General features: G+C 33.4%; 1 protein-coding gene across 3 annotated transcripts; it reads right to left on the bottom strand.

The window, feature by feature from the left end:
- Positions 1–955: 955 nt before the first annotated feature.
- LOC110920602 (nuclear poly(A) polymerase 1) lies at positions 956–6896 on the bottom strand. Of its 3 annotated transcripts, none has more exons than XM_022164776.2 (14): positions 6548–6896; positions 6166–6267; positions 5511–6039; positions 5341–5418; positions 5157–5264; positions 4365–4427; positions 4132–4293; positions 3924–4037; positions 3690–3752; positions 3247–3576; positions 2996–3160; positions 1994–2704; positions 1383–1456; positions 956–1193 (listed from the first exon to the last, which is right to left on the bottom strand). In XM_022164776.2, the coding sequence occupies exons 3-14, from the start codon at positions 5628–5630 to the stop codon at positions 1160–1162; spliced, it is 2022 nt and encodes a 673-aa protein (XP_022020468.1). In that variant the 5' UTR covers positions 5631–6039; positions 6166–6267; positions 6548–6896; the 3' UTR covers positions 956–1159. The 3 variants fall into 3 exon arrangements, with proteins under 3 accessions (XP_022020468.1, XP_035844338.1, XP_035844339.1); XM_035988445.1 differs by having other exon boundaries at positions 6166–6253; XM_035988446.1 differs by lacking the exon at positions 6166–6267.
- Positions 6897–22004: the final 15108 nt, after the last annotated feature.

Below are 22004 nucleotides of genomic sequence, written 5' to 3'. Positions count from 1 at the left end.
TCATCCATTTTTTCTGTTAACGAGAAGGCCAATTCGGTCATTTTATATGGCTGAATTGCCCTTTTAGTTAACAGAATTACATACAAAATGACCGAGTTGGCCTTCTCGTTAACAGAAAAAATGGATGAAGTTATCCAAGTGGACTAAAATGGCAACTGTGAAACCTTTTTAGACCCACAGGTTAAAAATGAAACCTTTGGACTAAACTGGCAAAATGGCCCAAACCACAGGGACTAAGATGGTATTTAACTCTTTATATTATATACGTCTTAAGGATAGCAATTTGACCGGTCAAAGGGTTAAAAAATATCAATGCATTAATATGTTGTTTAATATTTTGTGTATTCGTTTTTTTTATTAATAGTTTTTTTGTGGTTTGTTTACTAGTTTGTTTTATTTTCAGTAATTTTATGAATGGACATATATGAACGGTCATAAAAATATATATAAATGTAGATAACAAATAGTACGAAATACGAATGTGTTGCATTAATTCAAACTAAATTAGTATATGTATTTACATATTTGTTTAAAAACTCTGAATTATTACACAAATTGATTATATAAGCCTATTAGGCCAGCCCAATATTCTAATGGATACAAGGAGAACACGACGAAGAAGAGAGAGAAACAATAAGCCACATACGTTCATACCTAGAAACTCGGGTGCAAACAAACAACCAAGAAGAAAGGGAGATACAGATTTTACGTGCTTATTTTTATGTAAATGTTAGTATAATTTCAAGTTGCTTTTCGTTTCGATGTAATTTTTTTCAAAAATTATTCATGTCAAATATTATAGGTTTTTTTTGCTTATTTTATGAACGTTTTCTGTTGGTCTACACATAAAAATAAAATAAAATAAATAAAAAAAACCAACCCTCCAACGCAGGGAATCAATTCTTGTTATAATAGAAAACCAACCAGTAACTAACAGTCATCCCAACACCCATCAAGTAAAAATATATGTTTTATTTATAACCCCAAAAGTTGCCACATAAAAAAAAAAAAGACGAATAGCGATACCAACACACATTGTAATCTGACTATGATACTGCAAGCCAAGTACAAGAGTTGATCAACATTTAATCAAAGACTCAGTTGATACTCCGGGCTAACAAAGGAGCGTTGTGTGTGTACATGATCACTAATGCAGAATTCAACTACTGTTGGCCAGGGAGGTAAAATTGAACCTGTAAACACAAAGAAAAACCGATTCAAACAAGAACAGAGTTGTTGACATTACATTTTTCGGCATTTGATATTGTCAAGTCAATCATCCCATCTTAATCTTGAAAAATATGCATATTTTTCCTTATACAGATCAGATATAAATCAAAGATAGATGTAAAGAACAGCATTAATCAAAAGATTTCCATCACCTGATGACTGGCTTTCTCTGTGCTGCAGCTGTAGCATGTGCAGCCCTCGGCAGGGGCACAACAAGTTCAGGGGCCTTTATTATACAAAGTTGAAAAAAGTTAAGTACTGCGAGTTATAACAAACCTAGAAAGATTCGCGTTATGATATTATTAACACGTAAAAACGCTCAAAAGAGAACAAATAAATAACTAGGTACCAAAGGAACTACTTCTTGGCCCCTAAAGATCATGTTTCAAAGATTGACTGAGATCTGAGACAATTACGTCTCGTCCGCTCAAAGATTAAAAGCAAAAAAAAAAAATAGTTCCTTTGGTTCCACCACCAACTATTTAATAGTTTTCATTTGAACCCAATGTCTAGAAACATATCTACATAACAAAATGTTAAAAATATGGTACGACGTTACACCTAGAACTTCCATAATCACAACAGAAAGAAAGCATCACGACGTGCTATTTTGCACACAATAATAACATGTTTGTTAATCAATCAAATTAATAGAAGGGTGCATGTGTGTTAAAAATGTGACCAGTGAAACAACAAAGAGATCCAGAAGATTAACACCAAATCTCGTAGTGAAGTAAACAGAAGAAATTAACTAAAAACGAACCTCAAGTTCTTCTAAGCTCTCATTCACAGAAGTTCCACCTAAATTCTTATCTTGAAAACTATCAAGTTCTTCAAGTTGCTGAGGGGAACTCTGATAGGATTCACACAGACCAGAATCAGTGGCCAGCTTCTCGGTTTCTCCAGAAACTAATTGACCATTGATGATATCGTCATTGTTTTCAGTTTTAACCCCTGCTTGATCATTGACATTAGTACCCTCAGTAGGCAAACCTACATCAGTGGATAAGCGCTTGGGAGCGGGCAACTCTTGGTAATCCTCCTGTTGGCGTTTCCTTGTATCATCATCATCAGGTCCAGGTCCAGGTCCAGGTGCAGGTCTGTCAACAACATTAATATCTGCATCCAGACTGCTCGCAGCACTTGTGTCTGGGACATTCCGCCTTTCCTCTACACTGGCTCTGGCAGGGCGTGCAGGTCGAACACCACCAGGAAAAACAAAAGCGGGAATGTCCCTACGCCTGATATGAGTTACGCTTATGCCCATTCCGGGTTTCCATGCTGTATATGAACCAACGTTACCTTTAAACTCATCGACTGTCGACCGTATATCAAATTTCTTGGCATCATTCACAGAAACACCCTCTTTTCGTTGAAGACCTAAGAAGTAACTGCAGTGAAATGGGTTTGACTTGTCTGGAAAGTCACCTGGATGTGGGTGGCACAGCAGCAATTTAAATGTGTCTCTTTCGATCTACGCAAAAAAAAAAAAAAAAAAAAGTGTTAGAAGCTGAAAATTAAACTTGGCATAAGAACAGATCAAAATTAATTCAGATATATATTTAGTATGGGATGGATGGATCGGTCAAAAATATATATATATTTTTTTTTATTTTTTAATCCAAATTTTTAAGAAGGCAGTATGCTAAGCTTCAGCAGACTTTCAACCCTCTCTTTTTAGTTAAACATGTTTATTTATGAATTAAAACGCCAAAATTGACCAATTTATAATATAAGCAAGCAAGCAGGGCCGAAGTTGCCATACCTTCAATACAAGGTAACGTATACGGGATTCAACCCAGCCTTTCCAATTCATCATATCCTCTTCACACACTGCAACTATGTCTATCTGCAGATAATTCTTATATGCTTCAAAAAACCGATACGGCTCAAACAGTTCAAGCCAACTACCATTATTCAACACCATAGCCTACAACAGTTGAAAATAAAATTATTATTATATTATACACAGCTTGATAGCAAAACAGAGCAACTCAAATAAATGAAAGTACGTACCTCACAAACATTATGACCCCTCTTAAACTCTTGAGTCATTATTCGTAAAGTACTTGATGAGACATTATAGCTAGAGTTCATGCTAGGATAAGCTGGGGTAATAATTGGCATTAGATGGTATTTATCCTTGGGGTTTTTTCTTGGATCCCAAATTTGCAATCCAAGTGATCCTTCCTCAATAGCACACAGCATTACTGGATTTGGCCATCGCCACTGAGTGTACACCCTAAAAAACCGACAAACTAGCATATTCGGCACTGCATTAGGGTACAGCTGGCAAATGCGCCCAACAAGCAAAGCCCAGTTTATGCCACCTAGAAATCCTGCAACCTGCCACCCATAAATACCTCAAATATCATGTAGCAATAAAACTTCAAATCTTCATTGATTATCTATAATAATAATAAATAATAATAATAATAATAATAATAATAATAATGTACATTTGAATAAACTCCACGTCGTTTGGCCCAAAACCTCATGCATCTTAACGTTGTGCGAAAATTCTGCAAACCCAAAACCAAGTGTAAACATCACATGATTGGAATAACCAAGAAGCCAGACACTTATCAATGGGACATTTTTTATATCAAACGGGTCAAATAAAATATAGCTAAATAGTTAAAATTGGTCCAAAGTCTAATATATTTGAAAAAAAAAAAAGCAATTGCCAGAACCTGAATATTAGGCACTAACGACAGGATCTGATCAGTAACTCTACATCCATTAAGACTACGAACTGTTTTATCATCTGCATTTTGCAGTATCGAGTCTTGAGAAATATCCAAATCCTGCAGCAAGCAATATACAACTAACTCATGAGTAGTAGTCAACCTGTACTTAACATTCACATCTTATGTATGTTCCTGAGACCTACTTACTTACATCAGGTATAACCCAAAGTGAGAGTCTTGCATACAGAAGATCTATTGAAACCCCATTCAACTTGAATCTCATCACAGGAACATGAGCATCAGGTACAGGATGCAATTCTGTTACATCAGGCATCTCCAAAAGCATTCTTTTAAGTTCACCGAAGAAATCCTCCTGTAAAAAAGCAGACCATCAGCGAGCCAGTTGACTCAACATCAAGGTCGATAAAATTTACAAGAGATTACATCTCGATCTGCATGTCTTGGTCCAACACAGAGTGTATCAATATCTGCACCAGGTCCATGTACCTATCAACCCAAATTAATGCAAATTCTAAGATATGGAGAAATAACATGGAATACTGATCAGGCCCAAAGATTTAAGATTCAATGACAAAGCTTAATCAGAAAGTAAAGGGACCTTGAATGTAATCTGTTGATATAATGAACATGGATTGATATATACTGAGCCTGAGTGGTAAGTTGGTAACATATACCATAGTTGCTAATAGAGCGCTATGGCGAATAGCGTAGCGTAGCACTCACGTGTCACTATTTGATTTTGGCGACTCCATAGCGGGCAAATAGTTCGATTTTTGTTTTTTTTTTTCTGTTTAATATAAAATAGCGGGATTTTATAGGTATAAAATAGCAAGATTTTAGGTTTTTCGTTGAGCATACATATAAAACGGCGTATAAAACAGTTTATTTGGATATAACATACATATAAAATATTTCTAAAATTTTCTAAAATTTTCGCCTAGTGTGTGGCTAAGCATAAAATAGCGACCGCTATTTCATCGCTATCACTACGCGTATACGTAGCTTGTCGCAATCTTCCGATATTCGCTATTAATAACTATCACCTAGACTGGATCTATGAAAGACAAACATTAACACTAAAACTAGACTAAAGAAAAAGAAAAGCTAATAAAGTTAAATTAGCAAAAGAAGAATCTAATGAATCCAAAAAAATAGCCTAAAAACTCACATATATTTAAGCTAATAAGAAACTACTGAGAAAAAAAATCCGCATACCCCAAGACGATAGGACCCAAAGGTGAAAATTTTGGCATTTGCTTCTTGTACAAGCTGTTCATTCAACCCCCTTGCCCGGCTTACTTTTTTCACCCAGATTTTTACAATCTGATCCATTGAGCAACAGTAAAGCATACAACGAAAATGATCAAACTCTAACTAGAAACATAAATCGTAATTCAACCTGGTCGAGCCGTCCCAAAACCTCTTCCCTACGTATGGCCTCTTCTTGACTCTCATACAGTCCAGCCTCAGCCAAAAACTACGCAAAGTAAAAGAAGCAGATCCTTAAGCAGTTCAAAAAAACAAACTGTATCTTAACAATAGTTGAATGTGAAAGGAGCATACAACAACCTCTTCAAGTTCTTTAGTCTTGATTACATCATACTCAGTTGGTCCACCCAAAGATATCGGCTCGGTGATGCCCAATCTTTGGCCATTTTTCTGACCATTAAAGCCTTGGGTACCCATCATATCTTGTAAAAATACAAAATTTTCTCAAAAGAAGTTGAGAGTCTGGTATGAACAAACACTTAAATCCTCCCTTAGTTTTGCATAGAACAAGTAAGAAAACAAATAATAAAAACGCCACAATAAATCTTCCTTAATGGTACAGTATGTCTCAGGCCATTATAAATTAGCCAAGTGCTACAATAAAAAAAATAATAAAAAACTAACCAAATAGGGCTTCTTTTATATTAATTGATAACTATAGCTAATTAAGAACAAACCCTAACTCTACGATATCGATTAAAACAAACAACTTCAAGTGATCAACTGAATCCAAGAATCAACAGCTTGCTACAAGTGAATCGGCACGTTCTTTTCGATCAATCTGTTGTAGGTCTTCGAGAAACCGATAGATTTGTGTGAATTCTTTCACCTATGAAAATCGTATAAAAACGAAATCAATTAGCAATACTGAAGTTCCAAGATACAAGATTAAAGTGATTTTAGTTTCTCTTAGAGCAATATATAATACGGATTTCGCCCAAATAGCCGTTGTTACCTGACAGCTATGTTGTTCAATTGATATTATTGTCATCCATAGCCCCAAATTTGAAAGCCCTAGGCTTATTGGGCCAAATTTCTGCAAGCTGCTAATAAATTTCTGAAATTTAACACCAAAAATAATCAAAATACCACCAAATTTCTGAAATTTAACACCAAAAATCATCAAAATACCACCAAATTTCTGAAATTGTGAGATTTACGTCAACAAGATTTCAACAGAGTTTAAATTCATTAAAAAGATTAAAACTTTATAAACACTAACCAAAATGCAAACATAATTATCAACTAAAACAATAAGATCACATAAAAAATCAAACGAATTTTGAAATTTGAATAATTTATAAACCCTAAAAATGAATAATTTACTTTTTACTCACCTGGATCTCAAATCAGTCGGTGGATATGTTGCAGTTTGCTTCAGATCTCAGATAAATGAAAGTGGTGTGAAAAATTTAATAAATTCTCCGATTCGATCTCGAAACTGTGAGATTTACGTTAAAGCGGTAAGAAAGTATTAGGGTTAGGGTAATTAGGGTTTACGAAGTTTGTTGTATCTCCGGCGGCGGTGGCGGTGGGAGGGAGTGGTGACGAAACGACGTCTTCCGAGGTGGTGTCTTCTTGTACAGAGATGAGGTTTCTTGAGGGTTTTGCCGGTGAGTTAACGGCGAGTGAGGGAATCTTGACGGAGAAAATGGAAGTGCCGTTAAAGGATAACAGGAAGGGGTGTTTCGCCTAGCTTTTATTTTTATTTTTTGGTTTATGCTTATATTTTAAAGTAGCTTATGTTTATTTTCTTTCATTTGATAATATATTCTATAAACTAGTTTAAGATCCCGCGAGTTTCGCGGGTTGCTTAACACAAACATATAATATCTACTTGCATTGAGATGAACTTTGTAATGAAAGAATTTTTCAATATAAACGTATAATGATATTGAAATAAAAATTATATATAAATGAGTAGCAGGAGCCCACTATCAAAAGGCCGCCCGAAGGCCCACTACGACAAAATCCGTTTGGATTAGATTCGAACTTGAGCCCTCTTATTATAACGAAGAATATGATATTAATCGATGATGTACCTTACTAAGAATATCATTGCATGTGTTCCTCTCACAACGACTCCTCGTTGTTTGGGCCTTCATACATGTACATCTAAACATCAAAACAGAGGAGTTATATATATTTGCAATAAAAAAATTTAAGAAAAAACATAAAACCCCAAACATAGTGATTAAACTTATCAATTGATTACTCAGGGTTTCTAATAAAATAGAGAATCGCCCCTCCACATTGTATATAACATAAGCTTTAGGGAGAACATGCATTATTAAATGTAAATATATCAATACGAAGTATAACATAAGTAGCGTTAACATATAATTATGCATTGATTGTCCAGGTTCATTGAACCCACCTCTTTAAGAACATACCATCTTTATCTACAATCAAATCATGCAGCTAATCAATCCCTAATTACACCAAATCTTTAACCCCGTTATTAATTTAAATTTGAAATTTGAATTTAAATTATGAATCACTAATCAAAAGAATCCATGGTACCCACATGGAAAGTCAATCAAATAACCTTTTATACGGATTGAACCCGACCCACTGACATGTTTCATGTTAAGTTCTCATCAAAATCAAGATCAAAATTCTATTTGTGCTAGTGGTGAGGCTCGTGATTAAAATTCTATACGGATTAAACCCGACCCACTAACATGTTCCAACAAACTCGTTATTCAATAAATATTTTTTATTTCACACCATTTGAATTCTAATCTCTAACCCATTACAGAAAAAAATAATATAATTATCAGTTGTTCCATAACAATATCATAACAGTCAAAGAATATAATACATCATTTGCGACCACCATCCCAACACATCATTTGTTATTGAAATAAATATAAAAGTTACTTTTAAATGTAAAATAACCATTTAAAAGCAAGTGTAAAATTAAAAAAAGGCACCTAGTGATTAAAAAAGACATTGTGCAACTTCTGACTCGTTTAATCTGCTTTTGTTAGTATCTAAATCTAGTTATTTACATGTTTGTAGTTAGGAGACCCGAATTAACCCATACTTTGGCCCAAGATGCAAAAAAAGGGTACCAGGCCGAATTTTCTGTTTTCTTGGCTTGGGGCCATTCATTTTGAACACCCCTAAACGAACCATGTAAGTCGGGTTACTATCTAATCCAAACTTCGCCTAACTTTCTTAAGTAGAAATTATGCATAAACATGTCTTAATCACTTTTTAGAAGAATAAAATATTAAACTACAAAAATAGTTTAAAAATATTGCAGAAGATAAAGACGCTTGTTAAATATATAGGCACCTTAATGCGGGTTTGCCACATCTATTCAGGTCTTGAGCCTGCTGATTAGCGGTATACAAAAACCAAATGTGGATTACATGTAGGATACATAAAACATTTAATTAGTGGCTTACCCGTCAGGAAGTGAAGGCTTTCCAACACCTGGTTCACAAATGAGGATAGCGTTGCTCTTAGTTCTACTTGAGAAAATCTAGATGCATCTCCGTATCTCATCATCTTATCCTATGACAGAGCCAACTCCCTTTCCCTTCCCTAGCCATGGCTGTCAAGTGTTTACCATACCTCTTAAATGATTCATACTTCCTTCTAGGATCTGAGGTTCAAATATGGCAAAAAGAAAATCTTGTTAGGATCATATGGGTTAGTTCATCACAAATACCAGCTAACAAAAATATATACATGATCTAACATGAATAAAATGTATTCAACTTCCTCTATTAGTGTTTGCCATAATCTAACGGATTCTATTACATGAATAATGTATCCTGATGGAATCTCTAACGGATTCTATATACATTTGTTTATGATGCAAAAAAGACTTTTCCATCACTTATGCTCCAGAATTCATGCATACGCCACCAATTGCAGTAAAAAATCCAATATATGGAGTGTTGGAAATCATTATAACTAATCCAATTACAACTGTTTTGAACAACATATCCTAAATCAAACCAAAAAATAACCATAAATCATATATATATTCTAATTAGATCTAATATGACCCTAAATCAGTTGTTTATGAATCATATATATATTTCTTCAAATGACAAACATACCCAAACCTAATCTATCAATCGATAAACATAAATCATATATATTTTTCTTCAAATTAGATCTAATCGAAAACAATACATGACCCTAATCAGTTGTTTAAGCGGAAGTAGCAGTTCGAAATTGTTATAACTTTTCCGATTAGATCAGATTGGACGAAGGATCAGACAATTTTTAAAACAAACGAAAGGAGAAGGCCACCGTGTAAAAATCGTAAATAACACTTGAATAACACACATGTAACAATGGAAGGAGGAACATACCGATCGAAGAAGAAATCGTTCTAGCTGATGAATGCATCAAAGACTAATCGCTAAAAGGGAAGATCGACTTAGATTTAGGGTTCTTGATTTGCAAAATAAGATACAAAGGAAAGCACCAGATGTTATATACCAGAGATCAAGGCATTTAAACCATACAAGTATCACCATCCAAATTAAACTAACATATATCATATCTTGACACAAACAATCATAAAAACAACAAAAGTACAACAATATGTGAGCAGATTAACAGCACAGATGGAGATGCGTTGACTCGTATTGTTGTATAATCGATCAAATAATTCAAAAAGTTCAATACAGATCAATGGATCATATGTAATTCCAACCAACCGAAAGCAAAATTAATCAAATAGGATGATTTAAACTTACCGAAAATCTCCTATTTTTGATCGGATGAAGAAAAGGAATCATCTATTCGAGCCCTAGATCTATTCTAGGGTTTAAAGAAATGACGAAAGAGAAACAACAGAAAGATCGATCGTCTTGGATTAGGATTTGTGATTGGAATTAAGATTGAAAAAAAAACTGATTTCAGAATTATGGAAAGTCCGGATCGTATAAAGGAGCGGATGAAGGGCATGGTGTAATCCCGCTCAAATTCTTTCACTAAGGCTTAATAGAGTGCCAGGTGGCAAATAAGGGTTTAAGATAATGCCAAATGGCCTAAACATGTTTTGTTTTAATATATAGTATAGATTGATAATTAATAATTAATCTTTAGTTGTTTGTTAAGTTATTTTGTATTATGGGAAAGGGTATAATATCATTGTGTGTAATGAGTAAAAAACCATCTTCATCAAAAAAGCTTATTCAAATAAGCTAAAAAACCATGTTCCCATAAGCTTCTTGGAATTAGCTTATATAAGCTAATAAGCATAAGCTTAAAAAGCTAAAACAAACACCCATTAGTGCTTATTTTGTAAAAATAAGCTAAAAAAGTTATAAGCTTAGATAAAAAAAAGCTAGGCCAAACACCCCCGAAGAGGAAGAGGAGTGAGAGGAGGACAAAGAGTGAGCGTTTGTTGGTGGAGGTTAGGGTGGTGAGATTGGGTGGATTGTGTGGGAGACGCTTATCTGTGTTCTCAAAATATGGGGAAGAGGGGCTGAGACCCAAGAAGACATTGATCTAAGAGGTCACGCAGACCTTTTTAATGAAAAGTACGTACTACAGATTCAAACGTCTATGCGTGGTTTGTGTGAGACAGACGAGGTTCTGAAGAGCTTTTTACAAAAAAAAACAAACACCCCCTCACTTTACAAATCACTACAACTACCAAACTAAGTCGAAGAGATAGGTGGTGGTTATAATCTAGGTGGTGCAGCCAGACCGTCAAACATTAGGCGATCGTCTCATTGATGTTCTAACACTCAACTTGTTCCGTCAAACCCACCATCTGCAGCAATCTACCCGCCACCGACAGTATTCTATCCACCACCTATAGCAATCTACCCACCACCGGCAGCACTCTATCCACCTCCTGCAGTGAGGAAGCGAACTTGGTGTATGACTACACCATGACACAACTCCAATCTGATTGTGTGCGAATTGGGGGAGTCAAACAAACTTCAACACAAACCCTCATCCAACACAAGTCGCAGCCAGCTGGGCCGAAGGGTACGATACCGACCAGGATAAGGAATACCTATCACCGCTGTTGACGATGAACCATACCCTCCATCTCCAGACACCGGACGCCTTCGTCAAGACGCGAGGTCGAACGGTCGTTATAGCGATCGTAGTGTGTCATCTCTAGAGGGCAACCTGGATAGTTACTACTAGGGCTTTAATGTGTTTAAATAGGATTTAATATTGTTTGTTTAATTAGGTTTGTGTAATAGTTTACTTTTAGGTTTGTGTAATGGTTTAATTAAATTTGTGTAATAGTTAAATTTTAGGTTTATGTAATTTTTATGTAACGTGTTTTATATAGTTTTTGTATAATATAATTAGGTTTATTTTTTTATTTTAAAAAACATAAGAATACATTTTTTTGTTTAAATTAAAATGGAGAAATGTGGACGACATCGTGCAATCTGATGAAAATTGAAAAAAAAAGTTGATTTGGCGCTAATAATAATGTAGACAAGATCAATGAAGTAACTTTTAGATGTTTATTTGGTGGATTTATTATATATCTAATGATTAATTGGTTGATGTCCTTACTAAAGCTATTACTCAAGATTACTAAGGCTCTTACTCAAGATAAGTTTGTTTACTTTGGACATTTAATTGCAAGGAGCATTCACTATTCATTAAGTATGAACTACTCGTAAACACTAATAGTTTCTAAGGTTTAAATCAATAAAAACCTAATGTTGATTCTAAATTAATTATTAAAATTGTTGTACTATTCTAGAGATTTAGAAATATATATATATAGGGTCAGGATTTAGGAAAAACACTGAAAATTGTGAGAACGGTGAGAACGCTTATGGATCGTCGGATCAAAACAATCTATGGACTAGATTGGCGTGGTGGCATTTTCGTAAATAACATTAATTTTATTACTTGTACGTTCATTAAGGATAAAAAGGGTAAACATCGTTTCTTACATAAAACGTCATTAAATATAAAACGCCAACTAAATACAAAACGCCATAAAAATATTTTTCCTACATAGTTTTTTCTGTCTTTTAGTTAGTGTATTTTATAATCTTGGCCTACAAAAACGCCATAAAATATAAAACGTCAAAGTTGAAAGATGGAACGTGTTACAGACTAAACAGATAAAGTTGAGCAAAACCGGATACTTTATTAATTGCATTTATTATTATTATTATTATTATTATTATTATTATTATTATTATTATATCCCGCCTAAACTACGCGCCAAAAACATCCTATAAGGAGAAACGTCTCAGCACATTCCATTGATCACACAAAAAAAAAACACCATGGTTCCTAAATACCACTCACTGTAAAATGCCAAAAAGTTAAAAAAAATCAAAGATGGCAAACATCGTTTCTTGGATATTCAGTATTGTTCTACGTGAAGTTTCACTAAATGGTTTGTTACGTGAGGGGAGTAAGATTTTGCTGCATGAGATGGACAAATCTCCAAGAAAAAGAGACTGATGACAGTCATATGTCATTTTGTCTTCTTTGTTATTGAAGAAGGCTTGGATGAGGAGAAGAGACCGATCCCAGTGTAAATCCTATTTCAGGCTCCATGATGATGATGAGGATGACATGCAAATAGCATCCACCCACACGACGTCGATCTATGTCTCCAACATCCACAAAGCCACTTCAACATACGAACAACAAAAAACCACACCAAAACCAGAACGTCATTTATTTGTGACAGTTCTTGTAGTTTCAAAAGAAGAAAGAGACCGATGACAGTAAAGATTTGGAAGATGAATTGGATTCGGATTTTTAATTTATTTTTTCGCTTCTATTTTTTTTCTGTGGTTTGTTATCTAATTTTCAGCTAAGAACAATACATTATTTCTCTAAAAATTACTTGTAAAACGCCATGATGCCACAAACGCCAAACTCCTAAACTATAATAAAATTACTTTGGACAAGTATTATGAAAAACTCAAAAAAATGTATAAAAAAATGTGCAAGAGAATAGAACAAAGTGCCTTCTTTATCTAAACGCCATTAAAAACACAAAATGCCAAAATCTAAAAAGATGGGACGTGTTACAGCCATAAACAGATGAAGCTGAACAAACAGTAACTACAAACAGTAAACTGAAACGACGAAAACTTTATTACTAACATTGATTATATTAAAAGCCACTCCATGGGTACTTGATAGGGCTGTGCAACGGTTCAGAACCGGACCGAACCGAACCGGAACCGTTAATTGCTAAATTTAAGAACCAGAACCGAACCGTATTATAACGGTTCCCGTTCGGTTCCGAACCGGTTAAACGGTTCTCGTGTAAACGGTTCTCGTGTAAACGGTTCTCGCAAGAACCGGTTGACAATTAAATCCTAAAATTAACAATTCAATAGAAACGAATCAAACTATTTAAAACATTAACTAAGAGTTGCAACATTCAAAGTTCAAACTAACCAAAATAAAAGTAGCAAAGCAACAATAAAAAATTTCAAGCCATAAACAATCTCTAAATAAAACTATTATAACCATCGTGTTGACAATTAAAACAAGCGATACACTATTTATATACACATTTACAATTCGATCAACATTGATTTGATTATTTTTGTTCAATTTTTATTTTCACATACAGAAAATTATATGTATCAGAAAGCAAACATCTAGAAAGAAAATATATGCAATCATAAGAAAAGGTCATGTAGAATAGCGTACCTGTATTTGCAGGGTGTTCATGGAGATGAACTTGTATGATAGCAATTAGGGTTAGGGTTGAGAGATGGAGAAGAATTAAAAGACGAAAGATGAGATCGTGGAATGGATATAAGAAGAGGGAATAAGAATTAGGATGCCCGTATAATGTTGAAAAGCCCATTAATAAAATAGGGTTTTAAATATTTATAATCCTAACTGGTTCTAGCGGTTCTTTAACCGGAACCGAACCGGGAACCGTTTTACCCAAATTTAAGAACCGGAACCGGACCCTATATCCAAAAATACGGTTTGGATCTAGCGGTTCCAGTTCGGTTCCCCGGTTCTGGCGGTTCTGAACCGTATATTGCTCAGCCCTAGTACTTGAATTTATTTATCTTTTCAAAACGCCATAGTTACCTGTCACATTATAGGAGTGCATCCTACATGTCAGCAAAAAAAAGTCATTACAAAAGTAGAACAGGTAAACACAACTTAACACTCCACACATTATCTAACACTCCACACATTGTCCAAAATGCCATACAAATTAAAAAAATGGCTAAGGTTATTGCATGGAGGTTTGAGAGGTCGGAGAAACGTTTCGTCCTAAAGTTCTCTGATAGGAGAAGAGTGAAGGTCAAGACAATCAAGGCTATACTTAGTCTGGATGAAGCCGTTCAGAGGGATATTCTGGCCCTTGGGAACGATTGTGAAAGGACTCGAAAGATAATAAGAATATTGAATAGAAAATTTCCAGCAGATGATGATGATGATATTGACGATTCTGGTCTACCAACAGTTAGCAATTGGGGGTTGGATGAACAAGCAAGCACGGTTAAAGTGACTTATCAACACGGGGTGGAATATTCATTGCCGATGGACGAAATACTGAAAACAGGGATACTACATCTTCTTAAACAACTCTGTGATTTAGCACTTTCGCACGATGCAAGATCCAAAGTTGTCATGATATTTAAGTATAGGATGCAGCAAATACGAGACGAGATGATGGCGTTATACGCCAATGCAAAATATGATGATGAATAATCTGAAGAAAGTGATGAACAAAGCAATGGGTATATCTTTGATATAATCCAAAACACAGAAGAGTGTTAGTATGTTTTGATTTCATCTTATTGTAATCTTTTGAAATATTAATGAATTATTAAGAACGCCATGAACGCCAAAAAACTTACCTTTATAACATATAGGGATTAATTCACCCATAAAATGCCAAAAAAAAATATCTATTTGACACAAAAACGATTAATTCAACGAGACATATCTAAAAAAGACCAGTGAAATGCCAAGTAGTTAGTGAATCTAACTAAATGCCAAAAGAATCTTAGACGCAAAAAATGAAGCAGTATTGTAACACACGCATTGGGAAAAAGAAGATTAAAAAGACAAAAAAGCCCCTCCCACCCTAATTATATCACGCGCCACGTGTTCGATCAGGATGCGTTCTCACCGTTCTCACATTTTTAGGCGTTTTCTTCTGATCCCATTTCTTTATATATATAGCAGAAATATTCGTTAGGAACCACCATTTATTGCGAGAACCGCGAAAACCAGTGTGAACACAACCAAAAATACCTAAAAAATCTAAAAAACACACAAAAAAAGATTTTTAATATTTTTTTTATAAAAATTGCTACTTTTCGTTAATAAAAAGAAAAAAAATTAAAAATTAAAAAAAATGGATACTAAAAGTAGCGATTTTAAGAAAAAAAAGTATTAAAAAAAATTGTGTTTTTTTTTTATATTTTTTAAGATTGTTTTAGGTTCTTTGGGTTTTAACTTTATGGTTTAGTTTTTAGCATTTAGCTTGGGTGGGGAGAGGGGTTATGGTTTTTTTTTTTTTTTTTTTTGTGGGGGGCGGGGGTAGGTTTTTTTAGGTTTTTGGTGGTGCAGGGGGTTTATTTTAATCTGTTCACATTGGTTCTCGCAATAAAGGTTTTTCTCGCATGAACCCTACCCTATATATATATGGTAGGGGTCATTTGTGAACCACTATTATTGCGAGAACCACGAGAACCAATGTGAACATAAAAAAATAATTTAAAAAACAAACAATTTTTTTAATGTTTTTTTTTAAATCGCTATATTTCGTCCCTAAAAAAATTTTCGAGTAACAATTATTGATGCAGATGTGCATACGTATCATTTTTTTTGACAAATTTCGTAATACATAACCAGTATTATAAAATTTCACTTTCATTTACATTACCATTTGTAATACACTACTTTTTACATTAGCAGTATTAAAATTGCACATTTGCATCTATATGTATGAACATGATATAACGTGTTTTGGTACAAAAAGTTGTGATTTTGAATGATGAAGTAGGCCCATATACATGTTTTTTGTTAGTTATATCTAGTGGTTGATGGTTTGATTATATTTGTCACTTTATGATGTAATATGTTGTTTGGTATGGTATGAAGGGTGTTGATGTACATGTGCATAAAGTGAAAATATTATACATATTGGTAATGGTAGTGTATTATGGATAGTAGGAGGTAATGATAGTGTATTATGGATGGTATGATAGATGAAAAGGAAAGTGTATTCAAAGTAGTGTACCAAAACACGTTATATCATGTTCATACATATAGATGTACATGTGCATTTCTAATATTGGTAATGTAAAAAGTATTTTATTACGGATGGTAGTGTAACTATAAATCCTTAAAATATAATTTCAGCTCAAAAAATAATTCAAAACTACATCATTGCATAATAAAAAATACTATTACATTGGCAAAAAATTATCCGAACAGTTAGTCCTTTATCAAAAAATTATCCAAAAGTTCATGATTATATTCCCTTTACATAGAAATTAGCAAACACTATAATAATTAACGACATGAATGATTGAACAAAAGTCAACAGAAGGTAAACCTGGATGATCAGTTGAAGAACTTAATTTGAAAACCCAATGATTTTCTATCTTTGAGTGGGGAAGAAGTTTAATCGATGTGGATATTCAATTGTGGGCGCTAAGTTTTACACTTTAACTAAGAAGGTAAATAGTCACATATTTTAGGCACCTAAAAATGAAAAGTTCAAAATTTTGACCTTTGGCCCGGTATGAACCGGTACTGGTATACCGGTTTAAACCGGTATAACCCAATTTACCGGCGGTACAACTTCTTTGCCGTTTCCTTAGTTTACCGATATGATTCGTGCCGGCCAAGCATCCGGCATCCGGTTTAACCAGCTGGTTTAAGCCGGTTTTTAAAACATTGAGTGTAAATGAAAGTGCAATTTTCTAATACTGGTAATGTATTACGAAATTTTTCAAAGAAATGATACATATGCACATGTGCATCGATAATTGTTACTCGAAATTTTATAATTGTTACTAGTAATGTGTTTTTTAGATTTTTTATGTATTTTTTGTTGTGTTCACATTGGTTCTCGTGGTTCTCGCATAAAAGGTGGTTTATATATATATATATATATATATATATATATATATATATATATATATAGGGTAAGGATATATAGAAAACCACTTTTATTGAGAAAACCCGAGAAACTCAAAGCTCCCGACATTTTTTTTTGAAAAAAATAACACATGTAATATACATGTTTTTAAGAATTTTGGGCCAAAAAAAACAAAAAAGCGCCGAAGGGATTTAAAAAAAAAATAAACAAGTTTCAGCATTTTTTGCATAACACGTGTTAGTCAACAAAGTTGCTGAAATTTGTTTATTTTTTTTTTAAATAATCCTTCGGTGCTTTTTCGATTTTTTTGCCCAAAACTCTTAAAAACATGTATATTACGTGTGGTAATTTTTTAATTTTTTCAAAAAAAAAAAGTCGGGAGCTTAGAGTTTCCCGGGTTTTTCTCAATAAAAGTGGTTTTCTTTTTATCTTTAGCCTCTATATATATATAGGGGAATGTTCTATGCAGAGCACAAAATATTGTGAGAAAACGCAGAACACAATGAATCACCTATTTTTTGCAATCCTAAAAACCTAAATAGTAAATGAGAATGTTGCAAATGTATGATTTATTGTTTCTTACACTACAATTTAAAACAAACTATGGAAAATTTCCACTTTTTGCATAACCTACACATATGTAGGTTATGTGTAGGTTAAATTACCAACATGTATGTAAGTTACGTGTAGGTAGAAAAAATATGGTTTTTTATGTATATATAATACACATATGAATGTAAAAAACATAAATTTTAAAAAAATATGAAACTTAATCCCAAAATTTAGTGTTTTAGAGTTGTTCTTTTTGTTCTCGCAATAGTTAGTGTTCTGTAATGATCCTCATCCTATATATATACACACACATATATATGTATATATATGTGTGTGTGTGTGTGTGGAGAGTTCAATGAGAAGAATTTTTTTTAAGAAGAAAAAAGAAGAAGTTTCAACCAATAAGAATGCTTCATTTAATATTTGCATTTAATTTTAATATAAGGGTATATTGGTAAACTTACATAAATCATTAATTTGTATTCTTCCCCTTTAATAACTAACTAAATTAAATTTGTAACTCCTTTTCAAAATATATACTTTTTCCAAATTAAAAAAACAACTTAATTTAAAGTGTAGAATAAATTACTTGTTGTGTAGGATAAATTACGAGTTGTGTAGGATAAATTTCGACTGTGTAGGATAAAATTCTATAATGTGTAGTGTATATGTAGGGAAATTTTGATATGTGTATGTTTTGTAGATTATATGTAGGATAATTAATGATTAGTTGACTAATTAATTATAGAGAGAAAAATTAATGATATAAGTTATAAATGAAATAGTATTTTACTAATATGTCATTTTCTTCTTTTCTTCTCACATTAAGTTTCTTCTCAAATGAACCTTCTCCATATATATATATATATATATATATATATATATAGAGAGAGAGAGAGAGAGGACGGTTAACGTACAATACCACTTATCCTACATTACGTACGCGATATTCTCAGCCGTAGGATCTTCAATCCATCAAACCAATATAAATCATTAAATTAATCAAATTAATGTATTCAAATATTGAAAAAAAGGTTAAAATCGTCATTACGATTACGATATGTTAATCTCTGTAACTGACGGAGATTTGAATCTTAAATTCAAAATCGTATTCAAAAAATCTAACCATTAATAAAAAATCGATCCATAAATCAAATACAACAACGTAAGATTCTTCTTCACCAACCTCCTTCTGCGATTTCATATCTGCTGATTTTGGAAGTTCTGAACTGAAACAACATCGATCGACCGTCTATCGAAGAAGATGATGCAGGATGAAAATTATAAAATATGTGAAATACATATTGAACGCGCGAAAAAACATTGAAAACAAAAAGAAAGGTTTTATTTTTTTATAGTGTGCGAAATCATGTTTTATAAACATGCGATTTTAAAAAAGGTAATAATGTTTAAGATTTCTTATAGTGTGCGAATTCTTGTTTTTTACACATGCGATTTTAAAAAAAGGTAATAATGTTTGAGATTTCTTATAGTGTGCGAATTCTATTTTTAGACACATGCGATTTTAAAAAGTGATCTTGTCTGTGGTTTCTTAAAGTGTGCGAATTCGTTTTCGAATCATATGCGATTTTGAAAAAAATGTTGCTGATGATTTCATGTAACTTTGTCCTAAAATGCAAAAAAAAAAAAAATTATGAATTGATAATTAAAATAAATAAAAATTAACTATTTTATATAAAAAAATGAATTTAATACCGATGTGGCTGTAATGTGACTTGTAATGATCAATTTTACCATAAATACTACTGAACTTACCACCCTACCTACATAATAAATTTACTATTTTAATCTAAAATACCCAGGGATAACTACCTTCCATATTAAGACACTGAACACAAAAACACACAAAACACACCCACAAAATGTCATCTAAAGATTCAGAACAAATAAAAAACATTGCAATAAAGGAACTATTGTCACTCGCATGTTGACATAAATAAGCACCGATGTCACCTCTTCTCATTTGATTCTTGATGTGCAGGGGAAGATTCTTGAAGAAATCAAGAAAAATCAAGAGATGTGGGAGAGACTACTTGAAGAACCACCATCAAGCTTCAGAGACGCAGCTTTGGATCACATAAAGGAACAGTCTCGAGCTGATGACTTAGCCTTCTCTTTCCTGAAAGATGCTCTAAACATTGTGAAAGAGAAGATGGAGTTCAGCTCGGCTGAACGTGACAAAATCTTTGCTTCAAGTAACTAGATTTCTGTTTAATCGTTTTATGGTTTAGTTGTGTTAGACAATAACAACTACTTTATATTTATGTTTTGTGAACAAGTTTTGAAAACATCATATGCTTCATTATTATATAATTTGCATGAATGATTTAGACATCTTTGTAACAAAAAAAAAACAAGATAACTCAAAATCGCATGTACTAAAATGAAAAACAAAGTGAAATCGCATGTTAAACTACTTATATACTGATGCATATGAAATCGCATGTTTATACTACTAAATCACATGATTGTATGATATAAACTCATGTGTATTAAATCGCATGTTTCTCGTATAAATCGCATGTGTACAGTTAACAAATTTAATATTCCTCATCTAAAACATCCTCCCACTCATCTTCGTCACTGCCATCATCACTACCTCCACTGTAATCTTCAAACTCATCTTCCTCTTCATCGTCTTCGACCTCGTTGGCTTTATGCCTAGGATCTTTTTCAATCTGGACTCCCTTCATCTTCTTTTGTTGTTTCCCTTTCAGTATCTCACAAGTCCGAATATCATGACCTTTTTCGTTGCATACACTACATGTCCTTGACCTTTTTCCTTTGCGACTGATCATTTGTTCCTTCTTCGATTTAATCATTTTATGCGAGCCACGTCCTTTGTTTCTTATACCAGCCAACACACGGACAGTAGGAGGTGCATTAGTCACTGGTTGTTGGTAACCAATCAACTTTGAACACCGGTCAAACTTTGGATCAAGCTGCTTGGTTATACGACTCTGATCAACTTTTTCTTTAACCTGCTTCATTTGATCATTGACTAAAACAAGTTGATCAAGGTCGAAAATCAAATTGCTAACCAAATACTCCCCTGTGTAGATGATTTCGCGAGCAATCTGTTTAGCCTTGTGTTGCTCATCCTTATCATCCACCCTTACATCGAACGTGGCGTTTAATTCATTCGGAACCACATCCTTTGTCCATCTCTTTGTAACATAGTTGTTTGGAATTTCTTTAACACCAAACATCTTGAAAAGAAAGTAGATGTGTTTACATAGCAGCCCATACTGTTCAAAACGCAAACAGCTACACTGTGCAGTTACATCATTTTCAAGATTCTTGAAACACACCTAAGAAAACAAAAAAAAAAGTAAAAAATTAAAAATTAAAATCGCATGTGAATATGAACAATTTCGCATGTCTTTAAAAGTATTTTATTGAATTAATCTAAAATCACATGTGTTCATCAAAAATAACATATGCAAAATCATGTTCTGTATGAAATTAGCATGTGGGTTTTCAAAATCGCATGTTTTAAATATATATGTTGTATTACCTCTAATAACCCATCTCCATATGCTTTAAAGTCTTTCAACGATATCCTTATCTGTGGACCCTCGATCTTGGTGTCCATCGACAGACATTCGGTAATAGTTCCATATATCTTTGTTTGTTGATCAAAGAATATAGACCTGGTGTATATCTTAGCAGCATCTTTTTCCAAAGTAGTTTTGCTCCAATCAGTAGGCTTAATATATCTTGAAATATGATCATTCTTTCTATGATTGAACCTTTGGACATCCATTGCACCGTCAAAATGATTCATAAACTCTACAAGAGTGAGTTATGAATTTGCCACCTGGCAAAAAAAGTGATTCTTGCTCTCTGATCTCGAAGTTGTTCGCATGAGTCCAGACATGGACTCATGCCGGCAAAAAGCCGGAATCCACATGTATCTCATCGCAAACATATCATCAATCCATTTATTTTGTGTGAGACCGTACTCAATCATCACCAACTTCCACTGTCTCTCAAATTCTTCAGGCTCAATGGAATCAGTCCATACAATATCGCACATCCTCCTTTTAAACTCATCATTATTGCACAACTCGTGTCCAACCTATAACGATAAATGGTTTTTACATGAGCCTATAACGAATCTATATTATAAAAAAACGCTA

The sequence above is a fragment of the Helianthus annuus genome, chromosome 3 (assembly GCF_002127325.2).
Source record: "Helianthus annuus cultivar XRQ/B chromosome 3, HanXRQr2.0-SUNRISE, whole genome shotgun sequence".
In the NCBI taxonomy this organism is placed as follows: Eukaryota; Viridiplantae; Streptophyta; class Magnoliopsida; order Asterales; family Asteraceae; genus Helianthus; species Helianthus annuus.
This window is presented reverse-complemented; position numbering and strand designations above follow the sequence as displayed.